The sequence below is a fragment of the Cenococcum geophilum genome, assembly GCF_001692895.1.
Source record: "Cenococcum geophilum 1.58 unplaced genomic scaffold K441scaffold_67, whole genome shotgun sequence".
Taxonomy (NCBI): domain Eukaryota; kingdom Fungi; phylum Ascomycota; class Dothideomycetes; order Gloniales; family Gloniaceae; genus Cenococcum; species Cenococcum geophilum.
The window spans coordinates 466,673-485,339 of record NW_027137625.1 but is presented as its reverse complement, the minus strand read 5'-3'; the positions used below and the strand labels follow the sequence as shown (position 1 = coordinate 485,339).

Here is an 18,667-nt window from a genome sequence, read left to right as displayed (position 1 = left end):
GGCGTCGAGGGCGTCGATTGAGAAGGAGGAGCCATAGTAAAAAGTCGCGATAGAGGCTGCAGTAGAGTGCTCACTCAAATCGCTCATCAAGATCAATCGCGTATTGTGCGACGTCAGATTCTGGGCTTTAATCTGGAGGCTTACCGAATGATCGGCTTGATTACGGCTTCAACTGAGCCGTGGTAGTAGCTGCCACTAATTACAAAACGGTCAACACTAAAAGGCGCACTGATACAAGAGATTCTGATCTGGCGTCAGTTCGCAACCGAACGACCCCTTACTAGGGCAAGTTCCAATACTACATCTTTTTAACTCGCGTTAGCCTCTTCTTGGTCGCCTCTCCTCTGACATCGCGACTTACCACCCTATTCTGTTCGGGATCTACGCACCTTTCAGAGGTTGAACACGCCAGCCACAGCTGCTGCTGGCTTTAAAACACGCAGCCTATGCCCGACGCACTCTTCATCAACGTGCGTTTTGGCGGTTGAACGGGTTTCGGGACAATTACGCGCTGTGGCCGGGCGTTGCACGCTTTATCTCGTTCCCAGATATTAAAGAAATGGGTAAGGAATTAGTAATTAATAGCTACTCTCCCCAAAAGTAGGCTACTAATCCCAGATTTACGTTCTAGAAAACGGGTATTTCACAAGGGCGAACCTCGTTACATAAACCCACCCCCATAGGAAATTTTTTATGAGATTGTATATAGGGCCTGAACACCAATTCGCCTATACACCTTATATTTAACGTGCTAAAGTAACACGGGCCGGCCCCTTTCCCCCATACTATAGCCACCCTTATCTGCCATCTGCGGTATGCCTATAGTGCGATGGTCTGTAGCGCGACAGCTTGCGGTACGTCTGTGGTGAATTTATAGTAGTTGTTGTCTATAGTAGACCAGTTGTCTACAGTGCGGTGTAATGTATTGTGGTGGTGGTGGTGGTGGTTGTTGTCTGCGTCTGCGGTGCGTCTGCTTATTGTTGAGGTTATTATTGTCTGCATCTGCGTCTGCGGTACGTCCACGGTGCGTCTGCGGTACATCCGCGATGCGTCCGTGGAACCCCTGCTGTGCGCCTGCAGTGTGGTGGTTGTCTGCAGCGCAATAACTATAGACTGGTTGTGGTAGAGGTTGTGGTAGAGGTTGTGGTAGAGGTTGTGGTAGAGGTTGTGGTAGGTGTGTCTGGTATCGGGCGTCCAGTGACGTATCTTTAGGGCTGTATAGCCTGCGGCGCCATAGCGACGACGGAGGAGGACGAAAGGGAGGCGACGGCTAGTGATGAGTATACGACGTATCCGGGGACCACTGAGGGGAAGAATGAGGTCCAGTGAGAGAAACTGTGTTGTTAGCGATGGAGATTGATAGGTGAAACTTCGCTGACTTTGGATGATAATGCTGCTTCAAATTAGAAATGATGGATTTTCGGATTGATTTTTTTTTCTGCCCTTCTTTCCTATTCTTTCCCTTTATAATTCTGATCCTGGTGCTGTTGCTGCGTTTGCGCTGTTTCGAAACAACTTGATAATGCTAGTTTAATATCCTAACATAATATCACCATCTGCTTCTGCTATACTTTAATCCGCTGGCCCCCCAACTCAGTTCTACGCTTTCGACTCGCCATACACCGCGAAGCATTCCTTGACGAACAAAAAGACAGGCGTAGCCACCCCAAGGTAAATGGCGCACGTTAAGTTTCATTATACCGGCAGAGCAATAACAGCGGGATAAGGGCAGGGGTGCACAGTTTTGGATGCTGCGGTCAGCTGCAACCATCTCAGCTGCGACCATCTCACGACGTAGAATCCTGAGACAGATAAAGGCTTCTCACAAATATTCGGGGCATTCACCACACCCCAGAGGCTCAGAGGAGCCTCACGAGCAGCAATTGTAAACAAGGGACTGATTATCGCATAACTACGTTACGCATCTCCCCGCCCTCCCTATCTGCTAAGATGGTCTGTCTGTCCCATCAGCCCGCCCCACTACAAAAAATCCATACATAGAACAAGCCCGCCAAGCAGCCCATAGTGGCATTACTCTCTTTTTCTCTTTCCATCCTATCCATGACGCACCGACTAACAGCCATCTTCGCGGTTTCTTTATCCATCTCAATCTCTCGCGAGCTAGAGGGGAAAGAAAGCCCGTGGGCCAGCTCGGCGGCATTCCAACGCTTGCGAACCGCACCAATGAGTTTAACGTGGAAAAAGGCTTCTAACTAGAAAGTAGTAGAAGAAAAAAATTGGCGATGACACAGACGTGATCCGCTTGCAGCTCGGTCTCTCCGGTCCGGTTCCTGCATTAGAAAAAAACAAAATAAAAACAAAATAAGGAAAAAAAACACCGGGATACCACACCGCATGGAAGCATGGAGAGCTTGAAAAGAGGTTTGAAAAAAAAGGGGAATGCCCTCAACGCCATTTTCCAAGTGCCGGATCCTAGTCGTAATGGGGATCGCGAAGAATCAAGACTTTGAGCTGCGGAAATGTACGCCGGAAGAGTGGGGGGCGTTGCGTATTCCTGCTGGGCGCCACCACTCAGCGCATTGCATGGGTAAGACGAGAGCCACGTGTGACTGCGAAAGAATTGCATTTGCTTGCATAGGGCGGGTTTACGCCTTTCGAAGGTGAAGAATCAGAGGCATTGGGTTCAGTGCTAATGTGAATGAATAAAGAGAAATAGGGCCAACGCTGGAAACTCCAAGACATGTGTGAATGTTAATCAGACAGCCTACTCCGCTACCCGGCACCTGCTGTGCCCATAGGGCTCTGTTTTTGGAACGCTGGTGACCGATAGCTGTGCCTGTTTGGAGACCCATTTCGCTGACTCTCTGATGACCCCGGCGCAGGATTCGCATATGGAAGGTTAGGAGTAGATAGGTCGTAGTGGTTTTGTGGTGGGGTGTTGTGTGTGCTTGATGGCTTATATGTCATGTTCTGGTTTCCAGGACCACCAACATGGCGGACTGAGCTCTCAGTTTGCCACGTGTGAACGTCGTTGTCAACCTGAGTGATGATGGGATTTGAGGAGTTCCCTTCTCTCGATCGCGGTGCTTGCTGGTTGGGTAAGACAATGCTTGCCTGGGGGACTTTGCCGGCTGTTTCCCACCGCCTCATTATCTCTTTCGTTGTAAGTTCTTGTGAGCCATCGTCGTTTAGCAAAGCTACGATTTCGTCGGGAACCTGTCAAAATGATTAGCTAGAGTTAACGGATTGCTGTTGCCAAGAAACCTACGCAGCACATGTCATCGTTGCATTCTATCAAAGTGTAGACGACCCGGATGGCTGCTTGGTCTGGCTTTTCATCTACCAGGTCGTTGTTTTCCCGAAGAATATTTGGCGTGATGACGGTAGCAAGATTCCAGATGTCCATCTTGTTGCCATTTTCTTCATCTACCGTGTGGAAAGAGGATACCCAGTTGAGGAACAGGAAGAGAACCTCCATTGTGTCTCGGTGGGCTTTTGGTAAGAGGCAGCATGTTAAATGAAGAACTCGTTTTCGTTTGTCCTCGTCGGGAATTTCTGGGTACTACATTTCAGCTTCATTCTATCTGCAGGGACGAAACGACATTTCCTAGCACTTACTATTGGCAGTCATGAATAATCGGTATAGCTTTAATGTCAGGACCGGGTCTGGCATGTACCGTAAAAACCGTTTAAGCAAATTTGCAAGCATCACTGGGGTCTCTTTGTTGAGATCAACAGCATCTCCACCCTTCGCATCGATTTCTTCCTGAAGTTCTCTCAGGGTCTTGAGATTGCCGTTCTTTCGGAACACGCCTTCAACCGACATATCCATAGTCCGCATGGCAGAGACAGCGTCTTGAAGCAAGGCAGGAACCTTTAGAGTTCCGGGACCCACTCCGTCCGACTCCGCACCGTATTTCTCAACAAGGAACTCAAGACTTTGCCGGAATACAGCCTTCTCAGACACGGGCTTATCAGTACCGGATTTCTTTCCCTTGCCGCCTTTGCTCTTATCATTCTTGAATGCCTTTCCAATCCCGAATTTACCCCAGAAGGTGGACCTCTTGGTTTCGATTAGATCTAGAAGCTCTCCCTGGTTGTACTGGCTATCATCTAGGAGTAGCCCTAGTTGCAAGACAGCATAGCTTCGGAGTTTGAAATATTCTAGAGGTGATAGTTCTGAAAAGTAGGTTTTGGGTCGTGAAGGGTCACCAGACGATGGTTGTTCCAACTCTTGTCCCCCCGAAAATTCCCGTCGATGCCCGTTCAGAAGCTTCGGTTTTGGCCCTTGTCCCATCATGTGTCCTCCTGCAGACCTGAAGGCGTTCGGTCGCTGATCTCTTGCTTGTTCTACCGCAACAATTCTTGAAATATCGTCAAGGGCGAGTGAGTTAACCCCTAATGTGAGTTGACCTCCTAAATCTCCATTCGCATCACGTTCTTGAACAATCTGCATCCCCCCGCGTGACTGTGAGTCGTCTGGCGAGCCCGGTCGTACAGCTTCAGGTCCGTCTATTATTCTTGATGTGCGGGCACGCTTCATCGTAGTCGAGAGGTGCTTGTCTAAACGTGTCGAGCGCAATCGCCGCATATCACCCAGGGTTTGCTCGTAGGATGATCCCGCTTGGCCATCGACGCCACTGGAGCCTGCAAACGACTTCGATCGTGTGTCTGAGCGCAACAGAGGAGTCTCAAGCTCGGCGCCGGCTGGGGTTAATCTGTGGCCCTGAGAAGAGTCATAACCGGCCAGATTTGGATCGTCTGAGAAATGGATGGTGAGTGAATGAAAGGAAATGGGGAGGGGCAGAGGGCAAAATGATGAAATGTTGAACGAGAAATAATATATAGGATAACTTTAGGGTCGAACTTACCAGAAGTATGGGGCAGAGCGCCGCTGCTACGCAACGTTGCTAAAAGCCTCGCGTGAGCAACCTTGAGTAGATGCACGTACTGCCTTAACTTAGATACGGGCATGAAGCCGCCTTCTGCGTCCGCGACCTTCGTTGCGCAGTTTTTGCAAAGGACTTTCTGAATCGAGTTGCTCCAGCGGGCGTCTATCCATTTATCACGCATGTCAAGGCTGCAGTTCTGACACACCATGCATGTGTATTGAAAGGACCTGTTGCTTTTCCTTAGACACTTGTCTTCAACCTGGATGTCGCAAACAGGGCAGGTGTCTGCCCAACGAGGAACGTAAATGGCTGATTCAGCCACATAGTCGACATTCGCTTCCGCTTCCAGCCTTTCATCGAGAGAGTTGATATGTGCGAGGAAGTCATCGAGGCCTTTGGTGTTGCCCGTCTCCCTCTCAAGTTTGAGGGACCCCTGGAGACAAATGCGAATGAGAAGTTTTAGGTAGTGGGCAAGTCCAGTAACCAATGACAGCAGCTCCTGGGTAACGCCGAGCCGTCGAACGCCTGTATCCTGGGACTGTGCTAGCAACTGGAAGAAAGCTACAACTTTCTTACACAGAAGCTTCGCCTCGCGGGAGTATGTGAGACCTGAAAATAGAACGAAGTTAGACCCTAAAAGGCTCGACAAGAACAACGTCAGAGACTAAAAATAAGAGTACCTTTTGGCGTGTTCGCAGATAATAGGCCGTCGAGATCATCAGCGGCTGTGAACAGGAGGTCGACGTGCACGATGAATTTCTTGGCGGCCATGACTCCATCAAAATAAACTCCGTTGCTCACGTGCAGCAGCATGTCCGATATGCACGTCGCGGACTTCTCTTCAAACGCTGACAGGGTTTTCCAAATCCAGTTTACTTTCGTTTCCACTTCCTCCTCTTGCTTGCGTACGGTATGCCTGATTTCATCAGTGGCGTCCCCCTCCACCGTTGTGTCCTCGATTAACGGCTGCCCGGTTGAGTGTAGTCGGACATTCCAGTACTTGTGAATCATGTAGCACTCCGGATGCCAATGCTGGTTCTGTCCGTTGCGGAAGATCTCGACGAACTGCTTCAGGATGGAAGTCTGACAGCCATTGCACCGCTGCGCAAACTTGGTGGAATAGTGGAAATGGCAGTACACGCTTCCTTCATGCTCATAGTAAGAATCTTGCGCCCCGAAGACAGTCGGGCAGATGGAACATGTAAAGTGTTCGATGTGATATTTTCTGTCGAGGGCAGTTATGTATGAGCCGCGAAGAGCAGCCCCGCATTCGAAGCAGAGCAGGTCCAGACGTCGAAAGTAATCTGTTTCGCAGAGAGGGTACTGGTTCGGAGGCTGGTCGGGGACTGGGAAAAATTTTGAGGCCACGATTCTGTCACAGTCCTAGCGAGAGTCAATAAGGATAATGCCAAGGAAGGAGTTGTCAGATAGAGACCATACATGACATGTGAAGCACTCCAGGTGATATGTATCACCGAGTGCTCTAACGAATTGCCCAGTTAGACTTTCTCCGCATTTCCCGCACATCCTTGAACCGCTGGGTCTCCTGCTGCCACTGGATTTGGATTTGTCCCTTGGCGCTGCCAACTGGTCCTTGTCCGATCCGTCTCGATCTTGAATTGGTGATACATTTTGCTGCGTAAAGTCGCGGCCTTGGGTATCTCCCCCCGCCCAGTTACGCTGTGTGTTCAGGCCGGGTGCTTGTGTATCTATATGTTGATTTGCAGGTCGGTTGGCAGATGGCTCCTGTCGCGAATCGTAATTCTGCTGTTGACGAAACGGCGCAGAACTTGCAGATAGGTCGTGTGGTGTGCCTTGTCCTTCCAGTGAAGGGTGGCTTTCCACTGGACTGGCCATAATGGCTGTGGGTCAGCGCTATTCTTTGCGCGATAGATTAAGGTTGAGCGTTGCGCGGAAGCTTGAAAACGTGGGGAACGCAGGTACCGGTCGTGATGGATCCAGGAACAGGCTGATCGAAGGCGCACGCGCAGCTAGTCTTGACCGAGTGTGTTTGGGCGAGGCACGGAGACTATTAGGGTGGAGTTGGAAGATATCGAGGGAGGACACGCGGGCAAAGGGTCGGAGGTTGGCCGCAGCGGTATTTTGCTAAGACGGGTGCTGTGCAGGGGACCACGGGCGGCAAAGTGAGCGGCGGAGGATTGAAGCGGAGCAGTCAGTGGGAGAAGGTCGCTCTTGTGGTCCAAATAATTCTGCAGATATGGCTGGCTGCGGCATAGGCGATGTCTTGGAGTCGGACTGAAGGGTTCGATTAAATGAGGTCCTCGTCGAGCTTTGGGGGGTCCGGCAGTCGATGCGAATCCTGAATTGGACGGAGGCTGAAATGCGATGGAGCCGAGAGAGGACGGAGGGAGAAGACGACTTTCAACTCGGCGCACAAGGTGGCAGGGGGTTGCGACGACCCGCCGACCAGCACGGAGGAAATTCTTGCAGAGTTGGAGGTGTGAGGTGTTCAATGCGGAGACGCTGTGTGAGGCTTGGGGGAGCAGAACACTTGGGTACATCCGTGCGCACAGCCTTATTCGGCTTCGTATTATTATCGACTGCACAACTGGAACTGCACTATCAACAGGATTGACCACCGCCAGCCCGCTCCTTCAGCGAGTAACTATGCCGTGAGATAGAGCATGAAGACCTTGTCCTTGGCTCGCCACCGGAGTATATTGACGGTACCTCAGGTAATAGTGCGCCACATATGTAATAAAAGGGACATGCATGCATTGGGAACTCCTCCAGGCGAATTTCATCGTTGCAGTGCTCCGCGTTCCAATTATTCATTAGCAGCCTCCTACAACACTCACTTTCGAGGCTAGCCATTGAGTGCTTCACAATAATCTATTACTAGCAGTAGCTCGAATGCCCGAACAAACATCAACCGAGAAAGGCGTGGTGCATTTTTATTTCCATACCGCCAGTTCTCTAGCCTCATGCTCTGCAGTCCTGTGCTGCTGCCGCCATTGTCTTGGCATCGTCTTCCGCTCCACCGCTATGGAAGCCTCTCTACGATGACCACAATAGCCTATTCAAATGTATCTCTTATCTAGGCGACGCTAGTAAAATTCGCCGCATTCGACTCGGCTGAGAAACAAAGCCGTCCAGCACCACCGTGCGGTATTTCTCCTCCGCCATCCTCCACCCTTTACCTCGCCCTCACCACCCACCTCCCATCTCCAAAATCCACGACATCCATGGCGACCGAAGAGGGCGCCCCCCGTGCACCCCCGCAACCGCCCGTCTTTCGCGCGCCGAAGCAGGTCTCGCGTCCCAAGGAAGTCATCGCCGCTGATGAAGAAATCGGCACCGAGCTCAAGCTCGGCGAGTTCCAGAATGTAGTCGCCCTCTCCGTCTCCGAAGCCCGCGCCGTCATCACCGCCGTGCATGGCGCGCGGCGCAAGAAAGATCCCTCATCGAATCCGCTCGGAGGAGACAAGATACACAATGACTCCGAGTAAGTCGTGGCTTCTGGCCTCTTGGATGGAATAACGCGCGATGGGAGGCAGGGACCGCTGAACAGCGCATTATCCTGGCAGAAAGCGCTAACGGCTTGCCGTGGAATGCAGGCCCATCACCAAATTCATCGAATACATGGAAATGTTTGCGCGCTTCAAGCAGACCGAGAATCTGCACGCCCTGTCCAACGTGCTGGATTCGCATCCGGAATTTGCGCCGGTGGAGCGAGCGCAACTGGGTGAGCCCTGCCCGACACCGCCTCAAACAATCACCGTCCTAGGATTTCCACACTTTTCTTAAGCTGATACATGTTTCTACAGGCTCCCTCTGCTGCGAAACTGCCGATGAAGCTAAGACTCTAATCCCGTCCATCGCGAATAAAATTTCAGACGCCGATTTGCAAGAGATGCTTGACGAGATGCAAAAACTACGCCAGTTTGTTGACTAAATCCCTCACGCCTTTTAGTAAAACTATGGCGGCAAAGCGACTGAGTTGAGGTCTCAGGATTGGGAACCGAGAAAAACAGTCTGGATTGAGAGCAGGGGGGCGGGGAGAGAGAATGAGATTGTAGGATATGAAAAATTGGGATACGTTGTAAAAGGCAAAAGCGTGGCGTACTACTCAAATACGTTGAGTAGAGTAGGCGTTAAAAAGGGATTCAGGTCAGGCGTTGAGCGGTACGATGCAACGATAGCTTTACATCTAAAACCAGACGAGAATAGCAAATTCAACCATATCATATTACATCACACTATCCAATCACCTGTACAGGAACAGAGCTTTCGTAATCCGCGAATTCCTTCCATTCATTCACGAGTATACGTACTATATACAAGTGCCTGCCCTCTCATAACTCAGTCCAAACTTTTCCCCTACACTTTGTTCTTTCGAGTGTGCGCCCCGCGATATTAAGATACAAAAAGTACCCAAGATCCATTTGCATCCAATTCGAGGCGTCAAGGAAAGTTTCCCCAAGACAATGGAGAAAGCAATAGGAAATAATAATTTGCTGCCCACGAAGGAATCCAGACTGGGGTGGAAGCAAGCTAACACATAGCAAGTTGGTAATAAAAAGGAAGTGATAAAAGAAAAGTGATAACAGTGATCAGTCTGCCCGAGTAATTTCCGGATGTGTAGAAGTAAGTGAGTGAAGGTTCCTGCCAATAATGGCCAGATTGCAAGATGTACAATCCAGTCTCTCAAACCAACAAAATGAAAAGTAGTGATTGAGCTCACAATGTCAACTTTAGACTTCTGGGCCACTCAGGCTCAGGGGAGGTGCAATTGCACCATAAACAATAACATGTAGTGCACTTCCCAATCTTCCATGTAGCCTGAACGCCCTTCAATACGCATTTGTTTGTCAGGCAGGACACCACCAACACCTTGCTCAAACTGATGACAAGGAAATAAAATTAATGTGGGGCAAAGAGAGAGGAGACCTATATAAATGCAGCAATACAAAAGAAGGCAATGCAATTTCGTACGCAATCTAAAAGGGATCCGTACAAGATATGGCTGGAGTAGCGGAAGCCTTCGGAGTCGGGTCGGGATCCATTGCGTCTGTATGTTGTGACTTTGGAGTAAGATCCATTTCAATTTCTTCGACCGTTTCACCAGGAACTTGCGGGAAGATTTCAGGCGGCGTAATAGAGACTAGCTTAGCCTCCGGGGTTCTGAGGCTCTGTTCCTCAGCCACCCTCTCCTCCGAAATTGATGGCGGAGGCGAAGAAGCTAGTGTATCTGATGCTGTCAAATCCTCCACTGAGATAACACTACCACGACTATTCGTGCGCAGCATTTCTATCCCGAGTTTGGAGGACGATTTAGGCCGTACCTTAGGGCTTTTTGCTCGCACATTTACGTCTCCTAATTCTTCGTCCTCATCGTCACCTGACTCCGCAGATTCGTGCCTTCTCGTTTCCAAGGACCGACGTTTCGCGCTGACTGGTTCGACGGACCGTTGTCTCCTGATCAACGCATGTTCCATGACGGCAGGAGCAGAAGCCTGGTGCAGTTGGAGGTCATGTGGGACAGGCAACGCTTGCCCCATGTTCTTGGGATCGACATGGCCCAAGGGTTCTTCGGATATTCCAAGACCACCAATCATGCGTGCAAGATCCCGATCGCGCCAGTCGTCCACGTTGTTTCTGTTGATAGTAACTGGCACATCATCGCTGCGACTATCCGTGTCCCCAAAGAAGCTGGAGCTGATGGAGTCTTCCCTGCTAGAACCGCGGTAACTACCTGAAGGCATTGCTGGGAATCCCGAAGAGTTGGACGTCGGGCTATCTTCCTGGCGGGTCGACTCTTGGCGAAGGTTTGATGGCACTATTGACGGATGTTGGCTTGAAGTCCAATTTGACGGAGGCGGTTTCCATTGGCACAGCTTGCTCATTATGTCTGTCAACTTGGTAATCGTTGGAGGTTTTTCGATCAGACCGTCAAAGTGATGAGGCGCTTGGAGTTCCTTCAGATAGCCAGTTACGGCAACAATTGGTGTGTGAGAGTTTGCGTTTTTAGTGTCCCTGATCATGCGAGCTACATCAGCGCCATTGATTTGGGGCAACTTGAACTCCATCATGATGATATCAAATTTAACTTCTCCCATGGCATATCGTACGGCTTCCGAACCAGTCTGTACAGTTAGAGTTCTGCAGCGTAACTTCTCTAGTAATTTCTCCATTACTAGTCGGGAAACTGGATGATCTTCGCAGACCAAAACATCCAAAGGTCTGAACATCGGGCCATCTGCAAGACTGATCTGGGATAGCCTACGCGAGCTTTGCCGCCGTCTTTGAACACGGAGAAGGGCTTTTTGTCTGGAATCTTCGGTGTCGGAGGAAGACGGCGATATGTCAAAGACTTGGCTTCTTCTCTTGTGATGGTTAGGCATGAGATCTCTAACAACATCTCCTTCTTGCGAGCCAATGGTTTGGGATCGTGCTCGTGGAGAAGGCAGAGTAGCGTGTGAAATTGAGCTCTGGCGATGAGAATGAAGGCCCTTCTCCTGGAAAGACTGCGTTATTGCCCCCGGAGTTTTGGCAATTTTGATCGGCGAGGAAGCATCTGACGTCGGCGGCTTGAAACTAGTTACAAGACGCGGGGCATCGAAGAAATTTCCGGGCTGGAGCGAACTGCTGTTCTGATGCGACAAAGTTGAAGAACTACTGGAAGTTTTTCTCCGATCATGATTCTGACCGGTACTAAACGACACTAGCAATGGAGAGGAAGGCTGTGAAGCTCGATTAGGAGATGAATTTGGTTGGCTGACTGATGGTGAAGCTGGTCTGTTGCTGCTTTTTGTTGTCGAAAGATTTCGTTTCAGAGGCGTAGGCAATATTGGGCTTGAGTCCAAAGATGGAGACGGGGTTGTGACAGTCGGGGACTGTAACGAAGATCCTGGCTTGCTTTGCGCCTGCATGGCCTCAGCCCGAAGTTTCTGAATAACATCTTTATTAGCTTTTTCGAGTACAGGCAAATTCTTATAACTGAAGTTGCCGAAGTCGTCAGTCGCAACAGGCTCGCTGAGTCTCCTAGTTCTTCCTTCTCGAACATGTGCGGGGATGTGTAAAGGAATTAGGCCTCTTTTCATGGTCGTGACACTAATTTGAGAGCGGACTCGTGATAAAGCATCATGAGGACGATCAGGATAATCTGCTCCGGGTGTGCCTGCGGACGAATTTCCTTGGTCCTCAAACTCTGGTGCGCAGCTCTGTAGGGTCGCTCCTCGGGAATCAAAATACTCGGTGTCTTCCGGGTTCTCTGGAGCAGGGATGAAGGATGCCTCATCATCGCGGAGAGAACTCCAGTTGATATCTGCAAACCAGGGATGATTCCTGATCTCCTCGCCACCACTAGAGAATTTGTCGTCCATATTAGCGCCAAGCCGCTTGGTTGGATCGGTGCACATAAGTCGATTCATCAAGTCCTTAGCCTCTTCGGAAACTTGACATACATCATCCTCTGGCCAGTCAATTTTGCGCGCGAGGATGTTTTGGAACACTTCATCAGGAGTATCAGCGTGGAAAGGCGGATACCCGTAAAGGCATTCAAACAAAATGCAACCCAGAGACCACCAATCGCTGACCTCATCCTGGCCAACACCACTGATTGTCTCAGGTGCAAGGTAATCAGGAGTACCCACGAACCTACGTTTGTTATCCTCGGGGTCGAAGAGCGCCATCGGTGGTGGAAGCATCGCAGAGGTTTGGGGTGGGGTGCTATTTAATGCGGCGCTAGAGTGACTCATGGTATGCTGGAGAGAATAGAGATCAGGCGAACCGCCTTCGTCGCTATAACCTTCCTCTTCTATAGGAGAGCGCGTCCGTGGTTGGATTATAGAATCATCTGGGATCGAAAATCGACGGAACATTGCCTGCAATGCATCGCTTTCTCCACTTTCACTTCTATTGCCGGAAGTTCTCCTGGATGGCTCCCGACTTGCCGAGCTCTCACGATTCAAGTTGAAGTATGAAGGTTGCCCAAGGTCACCCGCTAGGGCCGGTGTAAGACTTGGAGTATGGGAAGGCGACGGGTTTAGATCAAACGAGGCTGATCTAGATGAGCCCACCGACGTTGCGCGATGGAATGGCCCCTGTTTCAAGAGATCTGGAACAGGTTCATCGGATTTACTGTTAAGTGCTCGTTTTTGGCGACCAATCAGACCCATACGTGAAAGACCAAAGTCAGTAAGCTTCAAATGACCTTTCTGGTCTATGAGAAGATTGTCAGGCTTCAGATCGCGATGGACAATGCCTCGACTATGAAGATGCTCAACGCCTAGAACAACTTCCGCCAGGTACTTCTTCGCCCAATCCTCAGGCAGTGCACCAAGAACTTTGATTAAAGACGCGCAGTCTCCCCCATTCAAATATTCCATCACCAAATAGAGGTAATCCTTGCTTGAGAAAGTCCAGTACAGCTTGGCGACGAAGTCACTTTCGCCCTGCCACATCATGATCGCGCGCTCAGCCTTTACATTCGTAACTTGATTCTTGGCCACCATATCTGCTTTTTTAAGAACTTTGATAGCGAAGTAGTCGCCAGTCGACTTCTTTTTGGATAAGTAGACGCTCCCAAAAGCACCTTTACTGATCGGCTTAATTATTTCGAAGTCTTTGATGGATGGTGGAACGGCGCGAGGTTGGGGATTAGTGACAGGAATCAAACGTGGAGAGACGGGCCGAACGATGTCTGAGCCCGCTGCAGATGATTGTCTGCGATGATGATGGACCTGTGCAGTAATAGCAGGAGAAGAAAATTCGCTTGTTGATAGAACTGGTGATGTGATTGGAGATTGAAGACTCTCAGTCCCACTAGGAATTCGAGGTTTCGACATTCTCAAAGGAGATGAGGGGGGCACCATCGATCTTGCTGGTGAGTGCTGTCGGCTCGACATCACACTTGGGAGGATTAAACTTTTCCGCTTGCGCTCGCGGGAGCTTGCGACGCGACTGAGGCCGAGTTCTGATCCAGGAGAATCCGCGCGCCGTGGGCCTGACATGACAGAAGATCTGACACTGCTGTCACTGTCTGCCCCTGCATCACTCTCGAAATGCATGGAAGCTCGTTTGCTTTGAGATACAATGCTGATAGCTCCTGCATGGGATCGTGGTGTTTGGCATCCACGGGGACTGCTAGACCTTGTAGATCCAGCGGCCGAAGAAGCCCTACGATCCATATGCGAAGGTAGAGCAGAGTCTGACGTGTTCCGCAGAGCTGATGCCATTGCTGACGGCCCATCAAACGAACTCGAAAAAACGCCTTCTTCAGAGGGGATCTCGTTCAGATCTGACTGTCCATCTTCTTCCTCTGCCTGTTCATCATTATCTTCACTAGATGAGCTATCTTCTCCTGCAGCTATCCGCGCTGCTTTGACCATAGCCGCTTCAACGCATTCTTGTACTAATACATCAAACTCCACTCGAATTCGCTCTGAATATTCTAGAATACGGCGGTGACGGAAAACAGTATCCACTTTGGCTCGAGCAAGTTTGGAAGTATCTTCACATAAAGCAGCAAGGCCCTGCTCGTGCTCAATGGCACCGGTACTTGGTGACTGCCATTGTAAAACTTGAGAAATGCGATTCTCCGATTGAGGTGACTGTGTCCGAATCTCAGATGCCGAAAGGACCCTGGTGTCTTTGATGGCAGGTGTATTGATTTCTAGTGCAGTATCGCAAAGATCGAGAACAAGTTCAACTATGCGGGAGAGCGGACGTCTGACCGCAAACGAGCGTGCTCGATGGTGACCAAAACCTGACGACCGATCGCGGGAGCGAGAAGGTGGAGACGCTGGCGAAGCTCTCCCGGATGAAGGTCCAGAAGATGGTGTTGAAGACGGTTGAATTAACATGCCTTTGTACTCTGGTGGCGGAGGAGCAGGGGGAGCGATCTCGCCGGAAGTGGCCCTTGGCTGTCTTGTTTGGGCTTCTAGAGCGTCCAAGACCTTGACAATTGCGTTACGATGGTCTGCAAGGCTTTCTTGAGCAAGTTGGACCTCCATCTCTGCCCTATGTTCTTGCAAACAAAGTTCGGTGTGTTTTTCAAACCACCACGGTGTGATTTGTCTCTCACAGATTCGACAGAGCACGGGGAGAGGAGGCGGATGGTTAGCAGGGTCATTTGCTCCCACTTCAGCTAAGGCGGTAAGATAATGCGCCAGCATTTCAGCGCCAACGCCCAGGGATTCAACGAGAACTTTCGGAAGATCAATCGTTACCTCGCGGATGACAGAAGGTCGAATCATCCACATCGTCTGCCTCGTGTTAGGTAAGAAAATTCCTTCAAACTCCAGCAACTTACATGACTCTCGCCTCCAGAAGTACGGTCGTACACCATGATCCCTTGCGCTTCGAGATTGAGTATATGCTCATCTTCGCCTTCTGTAGGTAGATTTGGCAGAGAGCCTTGCTCGGATTCCGGCGGAGATGAACGTTTCGGCCTAAAGACAGATAACGGACCCATTCGCACTGAGAAACGTATGATTTGGCTCCGAGAATTGTCCTTCTTCATTGACTCCACGGAGTCGGCGAATGTTGTATTGTCATCAACAAGAATGTCGGCAATAGGCTTCCCTCGTACTGAATCTGGAGACGTCCCGATTATGTCTTTCCACGAAGGACTGACCCACCGAATATTGCCGTTCAAATCGAGATCCATAATAACATTCAAACTCTGCTCAGCAGCTTCCTTTAAGTCCTCCCGCTGCTCTCGGATATCCATGCTGACGGTTCTCTCCATTTGTACTCGAGAAGGGCCTGATAACGTTGCCTCCTCTTTCAATGCCACAACAGCTGGCGGGGCCAGGGTTGCTTGCTTGGCTTCTTCCCCCATTGCGAGATGTATCTTAACGAAGACTCCAGATTGTCACGAGGGCCCTCCAGGCAAGGTGAGATTAGTCCGCCCGAGGACTGACAAAACGTAGGTTATATAGCTGCGGGTCTCGAGACCATCATGAGGATGAGCTCTGATGGAATTGCGTCTTGCCGTGCTCGAATTCGAAATGTTTGCGTCGGGCGCGAGTGAATGGCGGTGCTGACGCCGAGAGAGTGCACTGACAGGCAGAGGACAAATTGTCCCAACCGAGCCGCGACTAATGGAGGAGCATTGTGCGAGAAACGTAGCGATTGAAGGGTAAATGAGCGTGGGGCGTTGGTCGTGGATAATGGGTGCTTAGCTGGAAGAAATTTTGGCGGCGAGGGTGTTTCCAGTGAGGCCAGGCAGGGCGGGGCAGACGATGCGCTAGAGAGAGAATAACAAAGCTGGAGGATGAGAAGCAGCCCTCACATGACCTCGACCAGCTTTCCCAAGCCGTGCCGTGGAAGCCGCTCTGCAACGACGGGGTCCCTGATGCATCCCAAGACCCAGTCCACGCAGGTGGGAGGTGCCAAACAGCTGACGCGTGGGGCGGGCGCTCAGGAGTCACTTTTCTGTGGCCTCCATTACTGATGTTCGTGTTAGCGAGGCCTGATGGCCATCTTCCCAAGCGCCTTTCGGGGTCCATCTTAACTCTTCGCGCTGGCCGCTTTACCCTCCAATGTATCCACCAGATCTATAGCACCGAATTTTACATTCTCCCGTACTTCATACGCGTCGCTTGCAGGAGTCACGTTGGTGCTTCCCAGCCGCAGGTTACTTTTCTTGATAATCCCCCACACATCAATAACGCACGCATGACTCCTTCTCCACCTCACATTGGATTGGCCTTGGCCCTGGTTCCAGCTGGGAGGCCTGGTCAGTCAAGCTGACGAAAACGCTTTCCAGGGCCATCAACGAGTTTTGTCAACAACACCATCTCGACCTGAATGTTATTGTCTGCGAACCGCGCACTTGTTCCCCTGAGTGGCACCGCGCGTCTGTTGTTGTCCGGAACGGCCCCTTGACGATGGAAGTCAGATCCCCGTTGCAGTATTCTAGGCGTCTTGCCATCTATGCCATCCTTGCCCACCCTTGCCACGCCCCACCGTGTCCACCAGGTGAACGCCGGATCCCCCCCCCCAGTGGTCGTGTGGCTCGGCAACGTCGGTGTGAAACCGAAGGCACCGGAAAGAGTGCTGTTGGGCAATGCCGAAGCGTGGCTCGAGATGTATCACCAAGATCGTACCATTATCCATCCACACCATGGGAAAACTTGACGTGCATAACACCACACCGTGCTCGACGTTTCACAGCATTGGGTCCTTCGATCGATGGGCGGAAGTCTAGGTCGACGTTCTTTGACAAGACCAACTTGCAGAGTAAAGGCCCGTTTTCATGCAGGATTTCCTTGACTGTGCATATCGTCCTCTATCACGACGAATCATCGTTTGTCCACCTCCTAGGTCCAAAAATATTGCCCTTGGGGCAGCAGACCGAGGTCCAAGCCGCTAACGCTAATGCTAGTGCAAGAAGGCGGCTTCCACAATTTGCTGAAACGGTGTGGGGTAAAGGCTATTTCCATGCTAAACCTTTCTCTGTTCGTGTTCAGAGCCACGAGGAACGGGCTGATTCGATATCCCAGGGCCCCAATTAGGAATTCGAAATACATACAGCCAGTAATTGCAGCACCGGTTAGGCCAACTCTCCAACGTTTACTGACGGAGAAGGCAGAAACATTGAGCCATCGGCAGATCCGAGTTGACATCAGCTTTGAGCGAGGCCAATGATAAAATTGATTTTACAGGGAAGAGTGCAGTGATCATGCTTCATATTTACCTCCAGTTGAGGCATGGTCAGAAATGCTGAAGCAAAAAGCCAGGTTGAAGGATGCAAACTACGCTAGACTGCAGGCTAGATCCGATTGAACAGCGATGGACCTGGAAGATGGCAAGTAATTTCAAACTCAAATGGTGGCAGTAAGCCAATAAGCTCACTAATCGAAAAATAACGCCTACTAGCTTGTGGATCCTTAATTTTCCAGAGCGGATTATTCTAGAACTTGGCATTTCTTCATTGACTACGTGTTCACGCTCTCCCTCAAAACCCTCTCGGCAAACACTCGACAAACAACCACTAGCAACAGCTTCCCAGCGCGTTTTTGTCTTTCTCAACACGGCCTTAAATCCTTGCTCGTCCGGGACTCGCTCATGATGCAATGCAGCCCAGCTCTCCCTTCTCGCCGTCTTTAGGAGCCCTATCTCTGTTCCTTAATGGCGCCATTCTGGGCTGCTCCATGAGCGAACCTACTGCTAGGTTAGTTTACTTGACTACCGCTACACTTGACGAGCACTCAGAACGCACCTCGATTCCTTCGCTGTTCTCAAAATATGCATAATTGCACACAAACTGCCTCTGTTTTGAATTCGACATCTTTTCCTGTTGTCTGCCATCCCATCGGGCATTCCACCAATAATATATGGAGTCAAGTTTCCTCAAGTTTTCCAGCTCTCTATATAATATTCACGTGCCTCTGCACTTCAGCTAGTGGTTTATCTGCAATTCTTCTTTGCCGCGTTTTTCTAAGCCGTTTCCTTGGACCTATAATCTTTTTTTCCGCCGCGTATCATTCTTACGTGAGAAACACATGTTACATGATCAGCAAGCATTTATCCACCTCCCTACCGCTCTTCCTGCAATCAGAATTCATTATTTGCGCCTACCGAGGCATGCCATGCGTCAGTCTATGTTACAGTGCTCGCAATAACTTGACGAAATAACTCCGTCACTCTGATGTTTCACCTCTTCAACTTCTTTCGAGACTCAGGTCGTATATTTGCCATTGGACGGCATCAATCAATCAACAGCAATCCAAGTTGATGTGAAACCCGTAAAATGCAGCTTATGAATGCGAGGAAATGAATATACATCGCGTCAGTCACGTGCTGTGATAAGAGTGAACTTTGAATTATGCAATCCATTTTTC

General features: G+C 50.3%; 3 protein-coding genes across 3 annotated transcripts; 1 reads left to right on the top strand and 2 right to left on the bottom strand.

Moving 5' to 3' along the window:
- Nucleotides 1-2,733: 2,733 nt before the first annotated feature.
- K441DRAFT_588555 (rho-type GTPase-activating protein-like protein) lies at nucleotides 2,734-6,710 on the bottom strand (the record flags this gene model as incomplete). Its single annotated transcript, XM_067644717.1, has 6 exons — nucleotides 2,734-3,177; nucleotides 3,230-3,516; nucleotides 3,580-4,722; nucleotides 4,833-5,462; nucleotides 5,534-6,236; nucleotides 6,294-6,710. 6 exons carry the CDS (start codon nucleotides 6,708-6,710, stop codon nucleotides 2,734-2,736), a joined length of 3,624 nt encoding a protein of 1,207 aa, XP_067497984.1.
- A 1,349-nt stretch (nucleotides 6,711-8,059) lies between these two features.
- K441DRAFT_690580 (uncharacterized protein) lies at nucleotides 8,060-8,769 on the top strand (the record flags this gene model as incomplete). The annotated part of the gene is made up of 3 exons (XM_067652392.1): nucleotides 8,060-8,319; nucleotides 8,432-8,559; nucleotides 8,642-8,769. 3 exons carry the CDS (start codon nucleotides 8,060-8,062, stop codon nucleotides 8,767-8,769), a joined length of 516 nt encoding a protein of 171 aa, XP_067497983.1.
- A 1,045-nt stretch (nucleotides 8,770-9,814) lies between these two features.
- On the bottom strand, nucleotides 9,815-15,660 carry K441DRAFT_588382 (putative response regulator receiver RIM15p; the record flags this gene model as incomplete). The annotated part of the gene is made up of 2 exons (XM_067644711.1): nucleotides 9,815-15,082; nucleotides 15,130-15,660. 2 exons carry the CDS (start codon nucleotides 15,658-15,660, stop codon nucleotides 9,815-9,817), a joined length of 5,799 nt encoding a protein of 1,932 aa, XP_067497982.1.
- Nucleotides 15,661-18,667: the final 3,007 nt, after the last annotated feature.